The sequence below is a fragment of the Mastigoproctus giganteus genome, chromosome 14, assembly GCF_048544385.1.
Source record: "Mastigoproctus giganteus isolate SK-2022 chromosome 14, ASM4854438v1, whole genome shotgun sequence".
In the NCBI taxonomy this organism is placed as follows: Eukaryota; Metazoa; Arthropoda; class Arachnida; order Uropygi; family Thelyphonidae; genus Mastigoproctus; species Mastigoproctus giganteus.
In genome coordinates this window covers 54,822,618-54,839,487 of record NC_143588.1, presented here as the reverse complement: position 1 = coordinate 54,839,487, position 16,870 = coordinate 54,822,618, and the positions used below count along the sequence as shown (strand labels likewise).

General features: G+C 35.5%; 1 protein-coding gene across 1 annotated transcript in view; it reads left to right on the top strand.

Annotated features, from left to right (window-relative positions):
• Window positions 1-16,870, top strand: part of chb (CLIP-associating protein) — a 1,004,436-nt gene that overhangs the window by 758,012 nt on the left and 229,554 nt on the right. Inside the window, exons 25-27 of the mRNA XM_090388867.1 lie at window positions 5,152-5,225; window positions 8,764-8,874; window positions 13,510-13,677. Of these exons, the coding sequence (XP_090244993.1) occupies window positions 5,152-5,225; window positions 8,764-8,874; window positions 13,510-13,677 (353 nt within the window). The remainder of the gene's footprint in view (window positions 1-5,151; window positions 5,226-8,763; window positions 8,875-13,509; window positions 13,678-16,870) is intronic.

Sequence of the window (16,870 nt, the reverse complement as noted above, 5' to 3'; positions counted from 1 at the left end):
TGTGAATGTAGATGCAAAATACTCATTCAGTTTGTTTGCTATCTGAGCAGGATCATTAACAGTCAAACATTGATGTCAAGTGCACCAATCAGATTCACCCCTTCCTTTTAGAGTTTATATAAGTAAAGAAATCCTTGCTGTTTTTCTTAGCATCTTTTGCCATGGTTTTCTCATAATCTGCCTTCGCCTGCCTAACCTTCTTTGGGACCTGATTACAGACTATCTTATATCTGCCATAGGCTTCTGAGTCGCTTGATAATTTATATGCATCCCATGCATTTTTCTTCCCTGTTATGAGTCTCATTAGTTCATTAGATAACCATTTAGGCCTATACCTTGAACAGTATTTCTTAATAGGTATGAAACTTTTAGTAGCATCTACGATTAATTCCTTGAATGCTTCCCATTTAGAATTTACTGTTGGTAACATCGTCAGTTGATCCCACTGTACAGAATTTAAAAACTTTCTGAGACCACTGTACTCACCTTTACAGAAGCAAAATCCCTTTCCTTTACCCCTGATTGGTAATTAAATATTTAAGTAAATCCCACATCAATACACTGTGATCACTGCTGATAACCAGATCAAGAGTATTACTCTCTCTGGTTGCCTCTCAAACATGCTGCTGCAGAAAACAATCATCCAATAAATCTACAAAAGTCTGACTAGTGTGTGAATGACCAACCCACAAGTTCCAGTCAATATCTGGGAAGTTAAAATCCCCCATTATAAGACATTCTTATTTACTGGCCCACTCTATTTCTCTGTACAATTGTTCATTGTACTCATTCGAATCATTAGGCCTATAACACACCCCTACTCTTATTTTTGCTTTCGCAGTGCTTATGTCACACCAAACTGACTCAACAGTGCACTGTTCCTCTATATCAACTGGGTGCACTTCTTTTGATTTTATGTTTGGATAGACCTAGAATGTAAGAAAACCAAAGGCATACAAGAGATGACAGCATAAGAGATTCAGCAGGAAGAAGAACAACAGTTGATAAGGAAGTCCCACAACTGGTAACCACTATGTTGTTATCTAACCCCAAGTAATAGATAACAACATAGTGGAGCAGTTCACCTAGATAATAAGGCACCCTGACACAATCCTAGAATCTCTGGCTCAAGGAATCCCTTATCTGAAGAACAAACACACCACAGACCCAGTAAAGTATAGATCAATCACCTGTCTCCCAACAATATCCTGACTAGCTGCATAATCAAGAAGATATCAGACCACCTGGAGAGCCAGAACATCATTGCAGATGGGCAAAGAATGCAAGGAACAATTGACCATTGATGCAGCAGTTATGGAGCAGGCTGCAAGGAGCCGCTGGCTGATGGAGACATTGAAGATTTACAAAGTAAACTACTCTCTGACAAACTTCCTAGAAGCAGACATTGCAAAATGGAGGATTACCGTAAAGGTTGAAAACATCAAACTCCATGCGGCAACTGAAAATCCACTGTAACAGCTACTCCAGATCACCAAAGGGTTCAGCACTGACAGAAGGATGCAGTTTGGCCTAGACAGATGCAAGATTCATGGATTGCATCAGGGAAATCCAGTAAGCCAAAACTAAAAATTATCAGCTGAAGAGATTGAAGCCATGACAGAGGGAGATACCTATCTGGGAGACTGAGAATTCTGCTAAAATCAAAGTTTAATGGCAGGAACATGGTCAGAGCCATAAACACCTATACAATCCCAGTACCAACATATGATATCATTATCACAAATTGGGCCAACACTGATCTGGAGGAGATTGATGAGGATTGTGGTGAGCCAGGGCTGCCAACAGCCTAAAATCAGCCATCAAGAAACTAACCATAGCCCAGAAAGGAAGGAGGGATTTGAGACACTTTATTGAATAACAAACAGAGGCAATTAAGAGCCTGAGGGGTTACTTCCAGGAAAACATAGCACCAATCTACCAAGCCATTAGGAAGATGGACAAATGGCACACACACACACACACACTGCTCAACCTCAGCAAAGAGACCCACTGGCATAAACAGAAGAAACAAAGGCAGAAAGATTGATGTAGAAGGTACTCCACGACAGACATGACAGTGACCTCCATCAAGACTATATAGATAAGCTTCCAGTGCATGGCTCACGAGCAGGAGACTGTTCTCCGAAACCGAAGGATTCATGCTCACCATCCAAGACCAGGTAATCATCACCTGGAACTATGGGAAATAAATCACCAAGGACCCTGAAGTGACACGTGCTGATGATGCCACTTGGCCCCACAATCGAGAAACATCACTGCAGGATGCAGAGTTATCACCAGACAGAGTACACTCATAGATATGACCAGGTCGCCAGGATAATACATGAGAAGCTAGCACAAAATTACAAGTTGATCAAAGAAAGTGTACGGTGTTACAAGTTCAAACTGCAAACTGTAGTAGAGACCCCTACTCACAGATATACCCAAACACACCATAATAATGGACAAGACAATCCTGCTTAACAGACTGGACATAATCACCCTCATCAACAAGAAGGAAATGGCTGCCTACCTGATCAACATAGTGGTTCCCAACATCAGCAACCTCCAGAAAACCTGCAAAGGAAAAGATCAAGAAGTACGCAGACTTAAGATGGGGAGTCAAAGAAATGTGTCGTGTAAATAAGTAATGACCATCTCAATCACCGTGTCAACTGCCAGCATTGTGCCAAAGAGCCTCCATAAGAACCTAGCAGCAATAGACTTCAACACACACAGTACTGAGTATTATGGGTTTTAATCTTTCATGCTTGGGGTTTTCATAAAAAGGGAAGGGGTATTTATTCCATCACTGCATAAGGAAATGGTAAGACCACATCGTGAGTATTGTATACAGATCTGAAATCCTCATTTTAGGTCAGATGTGGATCTGTTGGAACATGTGCATAGAAGTGCAGCAAGGTTAGTGAGTAGCATAAGGGTACTCTTGCCAAAAAAAGACCAGTTCTTCAAGGAATAGCATCTGGAAACTAGGTAGCTATGAGGAGATCTAATTGAAGTGTTTAGAGCTCTGAATAGAATGAATAAGCTAAATGTTGATGGCATCCTTGCTATGCATGCTACATATATGAGGGGAAATAAATTTAAATTCAGGACGGATGGCTGCAGAATAAATTTTTTTTTTTTTTTTTTTTTAAATTGCTTTTAACAAGAGGGCAGTTGGTCATGAAAATAGGTAGTTTGAATAAATTTAAAGAAGAATTAGACAAATTATTAGAGGGGGATGGAAAGATAATGTTAGAATTTTTTTTTTTTTTTTTTTGTGCTAATGCTGTATAAACTTGCTTCTCTAATGTAGGTATATGTAGGCTTTCACGCTGCGACAACATATTACCCTGGTGTTTGTTCTGATGTTGCATGCTGATAGAATAAAGAGTTGAGAAGATTGAGATCTGAGATACTTTGAATTATCCATAACTTCAATAATAGCAGGATAGGCTAGAGTGGCACTTCCACAACTTCAAGTGAATCAGATAAGCAGCTCATATATGCAATTTGGGGTAAGGAATCATGTGCAATAGGATAAATGCAGACACCACATTGAACTCCTGATCTACAAACTTCTGATCTTACGTGGAAAGGTTTTTGATGCCGGATGTTTAATTTACAAAATTGTATCTTGATCTTACAGAATTTTCTGCAACTTACAGAGCATTACCTTTTGATAATAAAATGAGTAAGAATGAAATATTTTCAGGTTTTCTTTGCCCTATTCAACATATTTAATAATTAAACGTAATATATTGTTCACACAGTTAATTATAGCCTGCTATTTAAACTATTTTAAATCACACACATTGAAAGTGCAAATTACGAGCAGTATCTCCTGTTAGAGAAATGTAATTTTCCATTTAGAATACTCTCCAGGGAAACTGTTTCTTTTGATAGTAGTTTCCAATGAATAAGTAAGAAACTTTTTGATATTATGAAGTTTTAACCTTTCTCTGTCCCTAAGCTTTCCAAACTTTTAAAATGATGTACAAGTACACACTATGTACTTGTTAAAAATAATTCAAAACCCTACCCTGAATTTTGTAATTATTTTTAGATCATTTTGTTCCTTATCTTTGTTGGTGGTAAATGCAAAGCAATACTCATTTTCCTTTTTTGTACCAAAACAAGAGAGGGGGTAGATGTATGGTACTAAGCAGAAATATAACCCAGGTCCACTGAAATCAGCTACATTTTTTAGCTTTCAGAAAAAAAAATGTCCAGAGCTCACTGTTTGCTGAGCAAATACATATTATGAATGTGTAATCCATCCAATTGTATTTTAATGAATCAATTAGATTACTGTGTGCAGTGAAAGGAAATTAGAATGATAATGATATGATGCCAAGATAGTACACAGTGTGGGATGCAATGTGACATTCCAAGGTGCCATATTTGCTTTCAAAAGCTCCACTCTGCACACAATCCAAAGCCATTATTTTCGGCTGTAGTGCCACATTTTTTCTTTCTTTCTTTCTTTCCCTAAGCAAAAACATTCTTGAGTATTTGTCCACTTCATTAACTCATTGTTTCCTCAAATGGAACTGCCTCTTCTTTATATTAAAATAAAGATATTATTTTGAAACATTGTTAAAAGTTGTAAATTTTGTTGTTGGGATAAACCTTATGATTATCCCAGTTATCATGTATTTTTGGCAGTAAATATTTTATATATTTGGAAAACATGCACTCATTCATTATATCTATGGTAAAATCACTCCCAATTTACAAACTTTATGAACTGCTTTTAACTTTTTAGGAACAAGTGATATTCAAAAATCAGAAGGTTACTGTGCTAAACAAATATCCCAATTAAGCAGTTGAATACAGTCACTCTATTGTAGTAGTGTGAATTATATAATTGAGCACTTGCAGCTTAGACCTTCAGGAATTATTTACATATCACAAACCATTTGGGACCAATTACAACCTGCAGAGGTGCATGGCTTTCTATAATTGTTTCTCCCCTATCAAAGTAAGAGATTCCTTCAAAAAAAAAAAATGCTATTCAGTATTATCAGTGTTTGGACCAGAGCTTTATTTGCATTTTATTTTTTTTTTCTAGCATAATACTACCTTCATTCAGTCATTTTATCTTGATTTTCCATTAAATAGTTTAATGATAAACATTTTTGACAGCTGCAGGACCGGTAATGGCTGAACGAATATTACAGCAAAGTAGGGAAGCTGAAGTTGCCATGGCAGATGCTTTAGTAAGTACATTTTAGATGAAACTATTTAATAAAGGTTTGGGCATATATATATATACTGTACAGTTTTTTTCATTTCAGTAATGTTAATGCAAGATAGCCATCTTGAATGTGTTAGTGGATGCGGTTGTCCCCCCGCTTGGTAGAGCCATTCTTGAAGATATGCATGAATATATACTTAATTTCTGTGAATAAAATTTTACATAATAAATAAGTAAGATGCTGAATGGATGTTCCCCAATTAAATAATAGATTCTCCAAATGAAATCCATTATGTAATTGGAGACCGTCAATCATCTGAAGTTAATGTATCCTGTATTTAATGTAATAATATCCCCTAAAATCCTTCTGGCAATCCTGAATCTGTATGCAGAATTACCTTCCAGAAATACAATATTACAACATTTAATGTTTTTTTTTTACTTCTAAGTAAATACCACTTGTTTTATTTACTTTTTTTTTTTTTTTTTTTTTTTGCATTGTAGCATATTCAGTAGATATATATCCACTCTTAATTTGCTAGAATACCAAAATTTATATTTTCTTCACGTTTATTGGACAATTGGATTCAGCAGACAGCTAAATTGAAGTTTTACTGATTATGTTTCTGATGTTTAAATGCTCAAACATTTGAAACATGCATCTATTTATATACAGAGATACTCAAAATTTCATTAAAATAATAAAATTTCCAAAATTCTATTGGTCTGATTTTAATGGAATTAGGGGTCATTTCACAAACCTTTCTAAAAGAGCCAAATATAAAATATCATGAATATCTGTCCAATATGGGTCAAGTTGTTACGTGTGGACAGATTTTCAAAGACAGTGGAATCTTTATGCTGGAGTTCCTTTTAAACTGTACAGGTGCACAGTAGTTTTGGAAGTGCCATGACTAAAGTTTTTGAATGCACACTACATTCTGGAATGCAGCTAAACATGGCCACAAACAGGTTCCAGCCTGCCAGAGACTCCTTCTGTGAAGGGTTCACATATTTCTATCACTGAAATACAAATTATGCTTTGTATCTGTTAGAAACTGTATGTGCAGGAAAACTCTGAGAACAACAACAAAAACAATTTGAAAAAAATTTTTTGCCAAAAAATTTACTGCCTATTCCTCACCGATAAGCAATTACATAGTCTTACTGTCAATGAAGGATGTATTACAGGCATATAAGGATTACCATATTTCCCCATGTATAAGATGCACCTTTTTTCGAAAAATTTGGGACCTAAAAACTGGGTGCATCTTATACAGTGGTTGTAGATTTTTTTTTACTTGCATTTACCGCTTGTTCGTGCTTGTTGTCTTTGCGCTCATTGTTTTGCACTTGTTACCGGTATATTAGGTTACGTTTTGCCATGTTCTGCTCAGAAAAGATTTTCGTACAGTGCTGAATTCAAGTTAAAAGTGATCCAGTGTGCAAAAGTGAATGGAAATTGTGCTGCTGAACGTAAATTTGGTCCTCCTCCAACTGAGAAAACAATCCGAGACTGGCTATGGGAAGAAGAAACCCTACTGAAAATGCCACGGCAGAAGAAGGCCATGAGAGGCAAGTCATCAAAATGGCCTGATTTAGAGAGAGAGAGGGAATTGAAGGTATGGATTGAAGAGCAAAGGGCAATTGGAATTCCTGTGTCCACAAAGATGGTTCAGCATAAGGGAAGAAGAATTGCTGATGAAAAAGAAGTTACTGATTTCAAAGGAGGACACAATTGGTGCTTCAGGTTCATGAAATGGAATGGACTAAGCATGCGCACACGCACCAGACTTGCCCAAAAGATGCCTGAAAGCTATGAGCAGAAGGTCCTTGAATTTCATTGTTTTGTCATTCAATGTCGGAAGACATCAGTTTGAGTTCGGACAGGTTGCAAATATGGACGAAGTCCCCCTTCAATTTGATGTCCCAAGTAACAGAACTGTTAATAAGAAGGGGTGGGGTGAAAACTGTAACTGTGAAGACAAGTGGACATGAAAAGAGCCATTATACAGTTGTTGTGCCGACGGAACTAAGCTGCCCCCTATGATGATTTTCAAACGCAAAACAATGCCAAAATAAGACATTCCTCAAGGAGTGATTGTCCACGTTCATGACAAGGGTTGGATGGATTAGGATGGGATGAAGATTTGGTTTGAGAAAGTTTGGAGCAGGAGACCAGGTGGGCTCTTATGCAAACCTGCCCTTTTGATGCTTAATCAGTTCAGGGCGCACACAACAAAAAATACAAAAAAAGATTGCTGCAGAGTAAAAAAAAAAAAACTTGCCGTCATACCTGGAGGCTTGACATCCCAGCTCCAAACACTTGATGTCAGCATTAACAAACCCTTCAAAGCTGCCATGAGAGACGAATGGAACCAATGGATGAAGTCTTCTGGGGACAATTTGACACCAGCAGGAAGTGTGAAGAAATCAACTATAGGAGAAGTTTGTACCTGGGTGAGAACGATCCTGGGATAATATCAAGATTGAGATCATTGTCAAGTCATTTAAGAAGTGTGGCATTTCAAATGCCATAGATGGAACTGAGGATGAGGCAATATATGAAGACAGTGATGAGGAATTGTATGAATTTTATGATGAATAAAACTTGAGGTTCAATAACTTTATGTAATACATTTTTTTTTTTTTTTTTTTTTTCAAAATTTGGGGCTCCCAAAATTAAGGTGCGTCTTATACATGAGAGCATCTTATACAATGGGGAAATACGGTATTTTCCAAATGTTCACACTGTAATTTATAAAAATTGTCAAGAATGGTTTTTCATAAAGTTTATTCTATATTTATGAAATCTATTTAATCTAATAGTTATAATTTATTATAATTGTTTGTTTATTAAACTGGTTTTTTTTTTTTCTTTTTTCAATTTGCATCTAATTATTATTAACGATTACAGTCATTAATAATTTTTGTATGGCAACCAGCTGCTCAATAGCATAAGATAAATTTGCAAAGTGATATTCATTCTGTGCACTGAGGAAAGAAATTATAGGGAACTATGCTATATGCATGTGCAAATAGGCTGTCTGCATGGGTAGCACAGTGGTATCGTCACTTTCCTCCCAACACCAGGTGGAAAAGGCCTATGATGTGAGGAACTTTAATGGGCTTTTTTTCACTCCGTGGTTCAGTTAGTTGGTCTCAGGCACAGATAGCAAGATTTTTCCCCCAGAAACTGTTTATTTTTCGTCCAGCCAAACAGGCAAATTGACCAGAGAACACATGGAATTTACAGGCATATAATATAAACAGATATGTGTAAGAAATTATGGGTGGCCCTAATATAATAATTTGATTTTTTTGTGCAATTAGGCCAATAAAAGTTTTTATAGCCTGACATTTTTTTTCCTTGCTATTAATATCATGAAATTATATGAAAGGATAATTTTCTACCTTATTTTTTTATTAATATTCATTTCCATGGAGGGGGGGGGGGGTGATTCATATGCAACCAGTGGTGAGATAAACTTGATTTTTAATGATTATGTTTAAAAGTAATGTTTTTATCCATCTAAGAGTTCTTGGTTCTTTTTTGACAGAAAGCACCAGTAAGAAGACGATATAATGCGTTTGATGACCAGTCTGATGAGAGTGAAACTTCCAGTGTATGTTCTGACAGGTCATATGGCTCTTATGGAAGAAATATAGATGTAAGTTCAAATCAAATTCATAATACATCATATGACAAATGTTCAAAAACATTGAACATTTATGAATTTGGAGCTGATTTTGAATATGATCTTAGATTTTGCATAACATCAGTTGTTTGCCAAAAAATGAAAGATAAGTAAATATGCAATAATACTGGATAAGATTTATTAGCAATGTTTAACTTCTGTACTTGGATATAGCATTAATTTTTGCTTCAAGTAAACCTTCTCCGGTTAATAAATAAATAAAAATAAAATCCTTAAAAATTTTCATTGAACGTGACTAGTTTTTCTTATGTATTTCATACTTTGGAATTACCCTTTATTACTATGGGAGCCATAACTCAGTATTTACGTTTTCGGTATTTGTGGAATTTCTCAGGAACATAACCCCCGCAAATAGCGGGGTTTACTTGTATATGTATATCATTCTCTATTGAACAGTCTTCTTAAAAAGATAGTAGAATTTTTCAAAAAAACTTGTTTCCAGGAGTTCAAAATTCTTTGACTGCACAATTCGTAACCTTGGATCCAATTCTTGATGAAATTGATCCGAGCCAAAATTTTCATTCCGTTTTGTTCGAGATGGACAGCCTACAGGCACTCAGTTTGACCTGTGGTCCCACAGGTTTTCATCCAAACCATTTGTTTTTCCTTTTATTTCTTATTATGCAATAAAATTTTAACCTTCTCTGATGCACATGCTGTGTGATAAGTGAATGCTTTATCTTTCTGTTATTTCTCTGAATTACAGAGCATAACCACATCCTGCCATGTAATGTTCCCTCTCTACATGCCTAATTGATGTGGGAAGCTGTTTCCAAAATGAAATATACAAAATTAAAAAGAAAATTGAATAGTTGCAACAAATATTTTGCCAAATATTGATACTTATGAAATATGAAGTCCAAAAATTACAATTATATTTATTTTCCACTTCATGTATTATGAGTCTGCGTGTATTATTAAGTAGTAATCTAATAATCATGATTTTTAATATAGTAAACTTTAAAATGTGGGTACTATATGGATTCAGGGTTGCTGATATTTAAGCATTTCTAATGACTTAAAGATAGTGGTGCAATATATAAATGGCAATGTGCCTAAAAAATTCCCAAACAAATAAACAACTTAAAGATAGTACTAGTGATTAAAATGTAAATAAGTACTGTAATTAGCAGAAGCATATGATGCAAGAAAGCAAGCTTATACAGCATCACCCAAAAAAAGTTCCTCCACTTCTTCCTTGAATTTATTTAAGCTATCAATTATCCACCACAACAAATGGAAGTTTCTTCCAGCAATCAGCTACCCACTGGCTAATGGCAAATTTCTGTACATCTGTTCTACAACTGTTTTTCCTCGATTTGAGTTTATGCCCACTCAGGTTTGTAATCTCAAAAAGAGGAAAAATCCCATCAGCATTGATCCTGCTGAAACCATTCACGGATCCTCTTACCAAAAGAGGCTTAAGTTGTGCAATTTTCAGAACTTAAGCCTTTCTTGGTAAAAGCATCCCTTCATTCCCCTCACTAATCTTATTACTCTTCTCTGTACTTGTTCTAGCAACTATACATCCTTCCTAAAATGAGGCCTCCTTATCCCTGCTAGCAAAATTCTTGTATATCATTGACAAAACCCAATGACCTGCTCTGGCAGCTTGTCTGCACTGCTCAGAAAACTTCATATCTGACTGTAAAATTACCCTCATGTCTTTTTCATTCTCCATTACCCTGAGTGTAGTACCACATAGTTGGTACATTTCTCTGGGGTTACTTCTACCCATATGCAGTACTTTGCATTTGTCAATGTTAAACTTCAGTTGCCACTTCTCAGCCCATCTGCCCAACTTTTCTACATCACGTTGCAGTAGCATATTGTCATTAACAACCCTGCCAACCTTTGTATCATCTACAAACTTCAACATTCAGCCTGATATACCTTCATCAGTATCATTGATAAATATACAAAACAACATTGGGTCCAACACTGAACCCTGGTGGCCTCCACTTATAACATTAGTCCATGAAGAGTAATGTCCATTGATTACAACTCTGTCTTCTCCCACTCAACCATCCCTTTTATCCATTGTAGCAACTTGCCCTTAATGCCATACTGCTCCAATTTGTACAGTAGTCTTCCATGTGCAACCATATCAAAAGCTTTCCTGAAATCCAAGTATATGATATCTTAATTATTTTTTGCATCCAGTTCCTTTATGGCCACATCATAGTATCGAATCAAATTGATCAGACAAGACTTCCGCTTAACAAACCCATTCTGTGTCTGATTTGTTACTGCAGTCTTGTCTAGCTGATCCTACAGTACTTCTTTAACCAGTGACTCCCATTATTTTCTCCAAACATAAGTTAAACTAACAGGTCTGTAATTACTACTGTCACCCTGTGATCCCCCTTTGTGAATTGGAGATACATTTGTACATCTCCAGTCCGTGAGGCCCTCCCCTGAGTTCAACAGTGCTCTCATAATCATGTCTAAGGGTTTGCTTAGTTCCTTTGCTACGTCCTTTAATATAACTGGATAGATCTTATCCACCCGAGGTTGCCTTTCTTGTGTTTAACTTCAACAATTTTCCCTCCACTTTGCTCTCAGTTATTACAAAATCATTTAGCTCCCTGTTAAAGTTTAATAAGCTTCTGTTCTCCACTTCCCTACATAATTCCTCTTGTCTGAATGTAGATGTAAAATACTCATTCAGTTTATCAGCTATCTGAGGAGTCAAACTGTCAATATCAAGTGGACCAGTCTGATTCATCCCCTTCCTTCTAGAATGTCAGTTTTAAGCAAATTCCTAATACAGTATCAGAGATAATATCAATGGACTTTTAAAGAAACAAATACTCCCACTTTGTAGAGCAAGGGGGTGGGGGGAAACTATTCTTGTGGAATAATCGCAACTAGGAATGTATAGCCTAATTTTTGTGATTTTTTTTTTGTTCAATTCAGTTGGTTTCTTACACATGTTAACAATGATTACTTTGTTTTTGCCACTGTTATAATTATAGCAGGGAGGAAACCAGTAGGCAGTTCAAGGTCACCTGGTAAACCTGTAGAATTAGTGCACGGCTGTAGGTCAACTAAGTGACCTTGAGCCACCTGTTGTTTTTATCTTTACTTTAGTCATGCACTTGAGAACCTGTATGACTGGTTAAATTAGATCTGTTGTTCATATGCCTCTGTAATTAACTATTTATGGAAGATATAAACATTGATTTAATCAAGCCCAAAATATTTCAGCTGTGTCCACATTGGACACTTCCTGTACATCTTTGCTCTCAGCTGTTTTAAAATGGTATAAATTGGTCACCAACTCGTGCACTTGTGCTCTCTGGCTATCCCTAGCTGTAATTTTCAACAGCAGTTTGTGCTAGGTTATAAATTTTACTGAATAAGAGGTGACACTAAAAAAAAAATTCAAAGTTAAAATATAGCCAGAATTTATATGGCCTTGAAGAAAATACAGGATGTGTTTGAGATTACCTTGTCCTTTCATTTGTTTTTGCAACCATCAGAATTTAAACTGCATGGATAATGCAATAGTCTTAAACCGCTGAGCAGAACAAGTAACGAGTTGCCTGATATTGCACCACTTTGAAACAATTGCCTCATTAAAAGGTTAATTGCCCATTTGTTTGAAAGATAAGATGCAGCTGTTGACACCCTGCTTCAGGACTGACTGCTCCCTCATCAGGTCTCTTTGATGAAACTCAAACAAAACACACATTTTTAGCCATATTAGAACTTTGAAAATTCTGATTTCATATACGATATGGCAGCTCATGCCAAACAACTTCCTTGGAGTTGGTTTGTCTTTGTGAAGCAGTATGTCTTTTAAACAAATGCCACAGATGATGTCAACAAACCTTTGTTGACATCATCTATGGTGAGAGTAAAGTAATACCAGGTAAATGCAGTTCAAAATAAAGTGTGTTCTGCTGTCAGAATTGTATTATCTATGCGATTTATATGCTGCTGGCTTCAAAACAGATTAAATTACAAGTTAGTCCTGCGAGAATCTTATAAAGAGAGAAACATTGTCAACCCTCCCCCCATTTTGTTTGTTTGGATTCTTAAAGAAAAAATGCAATCCTTGACCTGAATGTTGAAATACCATCTTAATATCTTACCAATTGTAAATCGTCTGATTTTACAGAATTTACTGTGTTGTTAAAATAAACAATTTTAAAAAAAAAAATACATATATATATATATATACACACACATGATATAAATATCATCTCTTGTTTATTATTCCATAATCTTTAAAAGTAATTATCATGTTATTTAAATATATTTCTTGCCTTGTGACAGAAAGCATACTTCTTAAATCAAATTGCATTTTGTTGTAATTTGGTATTGAAATGCAAAAAAAATGTGAATTTGAGTAGTTAAAGCAGAGTTGAAATTTTCTTTTAAACATTTTTATATATAAATAATAAGAGGAGTTTACCTCAATATAATGCGTAGGAAGTGTTCTACGCACTATATTGAGGTAAACTCCTCTTATTATTTTACTAATATTATTATCAACGTAGAACATATTGAGTAGTACAGCTCTGATTCATACTATCTAATATAAATATGTGAAATTGTCTTATTTAAATTTACCCAAAGGATATGTCTGAAGTGATCCATAATTTGAGCAGTATACATTGGTCAGATAGGAAGGAGGGACTTCTAGCATTACAAGCACTCCTCAGATCATCCCGTTATCTTTCTCCTTTGGATCTTAAAAAAGTTACAGATAACTTTGCAAAGCATTTAGTGGATCCTTCAAATAAGGTAAGATATTGTTAATTTTATCATTTTCTTAATTATTTTTTTCAACTGCATCAGTTGTAAAAAATACATTATGAAAAATTGCACAAACATTTTTATTATTATTATTATTTTTATTATTATTAGATATTTTTTATTATCTCGTTATACTACATTAAAAAAGATTTCCTCCTTGTGATATTTATTGGACCTTGAGAATGCTGCATGGTGGGGTGGGGTAGCCAATGGGAGAAGAGGGATGCAGGTCACATGGTACAAATGGCCTTGGCAGTTGCATCACTACAAATGAATAGGTAAATAACTGCATAGATCATTTCCTGATTAGATATCAATCAGTGCGTTTTGGCCTTTGGATCTTAAAAAAGTTACAGATAACTTTGCAAAGCATTTAGTGGATCCTTCAAATAAGGTAAGATATTGTTAATTTTATCATTTTATTAATTATTTTTTTCAACTGCATCAATTGTAAAAAAATACACTATGAAAAATTGCACAAACATTTTTATTATTTTTTTTTTTATTATCTCGTTATACTACATTAAAAAAGGTTTCCACCTTGTGATATTTATTGGACCTTGAGAATGCTGCATGGTGGGGTGGGGTAGCCAATGGGAGAAGAGGGATGCAGGTCACGTGGTACAAATGGGCTTGGCAGTTGCATCACTACAAATGAATAGGTAAATAACTGCATAGATAATTTCCTGATTAGATATCAGTCAGTGTGTTTTGACAGGTGTTTGGAATTCATGATGTTTGATTTGCTAGTGTAGTAATTAACAAAATGTTGCGACCTAGGTTGGCAATAACCAATTCCAAGAGAAAGCAATGCCGTCAGGAGTCTGCACGGAAATATAGAGAGAAACATGCTGAATGGTTATGAACTAATTAGAGAATAACTCCGAAGGAGCAAGTGGAAAATCAACACGACTGGAAACAGGTAGCTAAGTACATGGGCGATGCGATTGGTCCTTTAGGCACCTCAGATCACAACTTGGTGATCGTCTCTTCAATGGAGCCTTTATCTCATGGCTATTCCCACCCTCGTGTTGTTTGTCATTACGAGAATGCAAAATGGGATGACCTGCAACAATTCTTTTCTTCTTTTCCTTGGTCGGATTACTGTTTCAAAACTTCTGATGTCAATGTTTGCTCAGATCATGTCAGTGAAATTATTCTTGTAGGAATGGAATCCTTTATCCCACACTCCACTTTAAAATTTCTTCCTTTATCTAAACCTTGGTCTTCCAATAAGTGTGCTAAGGCTGTTCAGGATAAGAATGTTGCATAACGTAATTGGCTTGTTTCCAGTTTCTTCAGTTTCATTTTCTGCCTACGCCAAAGCTCACAACAATTGTAAAGCACTTATTAATCAGTTCAAACTAGATTTCGCATGGACTAAGAGTAGAAAACTTGCTTCTTGCCCTAATGGTAGCCGAGCATTCTGGTCTCTTGCCAAAGCTATTGGCTGCAACTTTTGCCCATCTCTGCTCCCAAAACCAGATGGTTCTGTTGTCACTTCAGCCAAGGATAAAGCTGACCTGTTAGCATCCCATTTTTCTTCCAGCTCGTGTATTAATGATCTTGGTAAAACACTTCCCACCATTCCCAACACGCATGCCTTTTCTACAGATACTTCCATGGGCACTGTTCTGAATTGGTTTCTATAATTCCCGCTTTCTCTTTCAAAACAGTCCAAACACGTGCCGTCACCAGCCAACATCCATTTACTGTCCAATTTTAAACTCACAGAACAAACTTTTCATCTTCCTCATTTATTTATTCAACTGCCGTTTTCTGGAACAATCTTCCTTCATATGTCTTTCCTGAAAATTAGTCTACAGAAGTTCAAATCTAATGTCAACAAATATCTTCTCATCTTCTCAACCTCCAACCCTAGCATGGTACTAAGTACTATAGGTTCTAATACCTCTTGTGTTTGGTGTTTTCATAAAAAAAAATTACTAAGGAAAGATTCAAATCAACTGCTGTGTCTTTATTTCACAGGTGCTGCTTGATATGTAGTGGTTGCGCATGCAGTCTCATTATTTAATAGCAGTACCTCCAGCTTTTTGAAATTCAGAAGCTTACAACTGTGATTAACTAACTTGTTTGCTATAGGTGGTAGTAATCAAAAAGAATATTATATTGTGGTTGCTTTACCCAAAAAAAAAAAAAAAAGGAATCATTAAATCCAGAGCAGCTTTTCTATCAGTGCCAGTACTGAAAAGTGACTGTGCCAGGTACTCTGTTGTTCATTATCTTCTTACTTACTTGAAAGAATGTAGGCTTTCTTTCGCAAAAGAGCTGTTGGGCATTTTTGATAATGACCCTGTTATGGTAAGCCTAAAAACTTAGTAGCATTGCTATTAACTCATTCATGAGTCACTTTCACAAACATGTGGTCTCGGTGGAGTAATCTTCTTTATTATATTTGTTTCATTTCAGCAAAAACACTTGTATATAAATGTTACTTTCTTCTTACTTTGATTCTTGATTGCCCATTCAGTGTTTGCATGGCCATAATTAAAGAAGTTGTGGGTTTGAGTCAGTGTGGTACCTGAAAATCAGGATGCCCGGAATAAAAATTCAGTAAGTATGCAGTCACAACAAATATGCAAACTATCACAAATCAAAAATTAAAAAACATCATTAAAATAAAGTGGTTTTTTTTTTTTTTTTATACTGTTTTTTGTGTTGCCAGCTGTCAACATCATGTCTATTGTTAGTTAGAAAAGGTTTCACTGCAATTTGTATATAAAAGGACACCTAGTTGATACTTGAAATAACTTAAAAAAACAGGTCGATGTGATCAAAAGAGATGATAGGCATTTAATGTCATCTGATTAATTCATATGCTTGAGAAGGGTTCTGCTTGCATAACTCACAGTGCATCAATATTTGGTGGACATTTACTAGAACAGCAGTTCCCAACATTTTTTTTTTTTTGACCGCGAACTCTTTTCAACATTTTTTTTTATTGCAAACCCCTTTCAACATAATATTTTTAAACCAAACCACTAAGCCTATATTCTCTGAAATCGTATATTTCTGAATTTTTATTATAAAATATTTCCAGTACTATGTTTTTATAAGCAACATATCAAAATGATAAAACTTATTAAGTATCATTTATACTTTGTAAAGCAGATATTAATCAGTCCAAACTAGATTTCAAACAGGCTAAGAGCAGAAAACT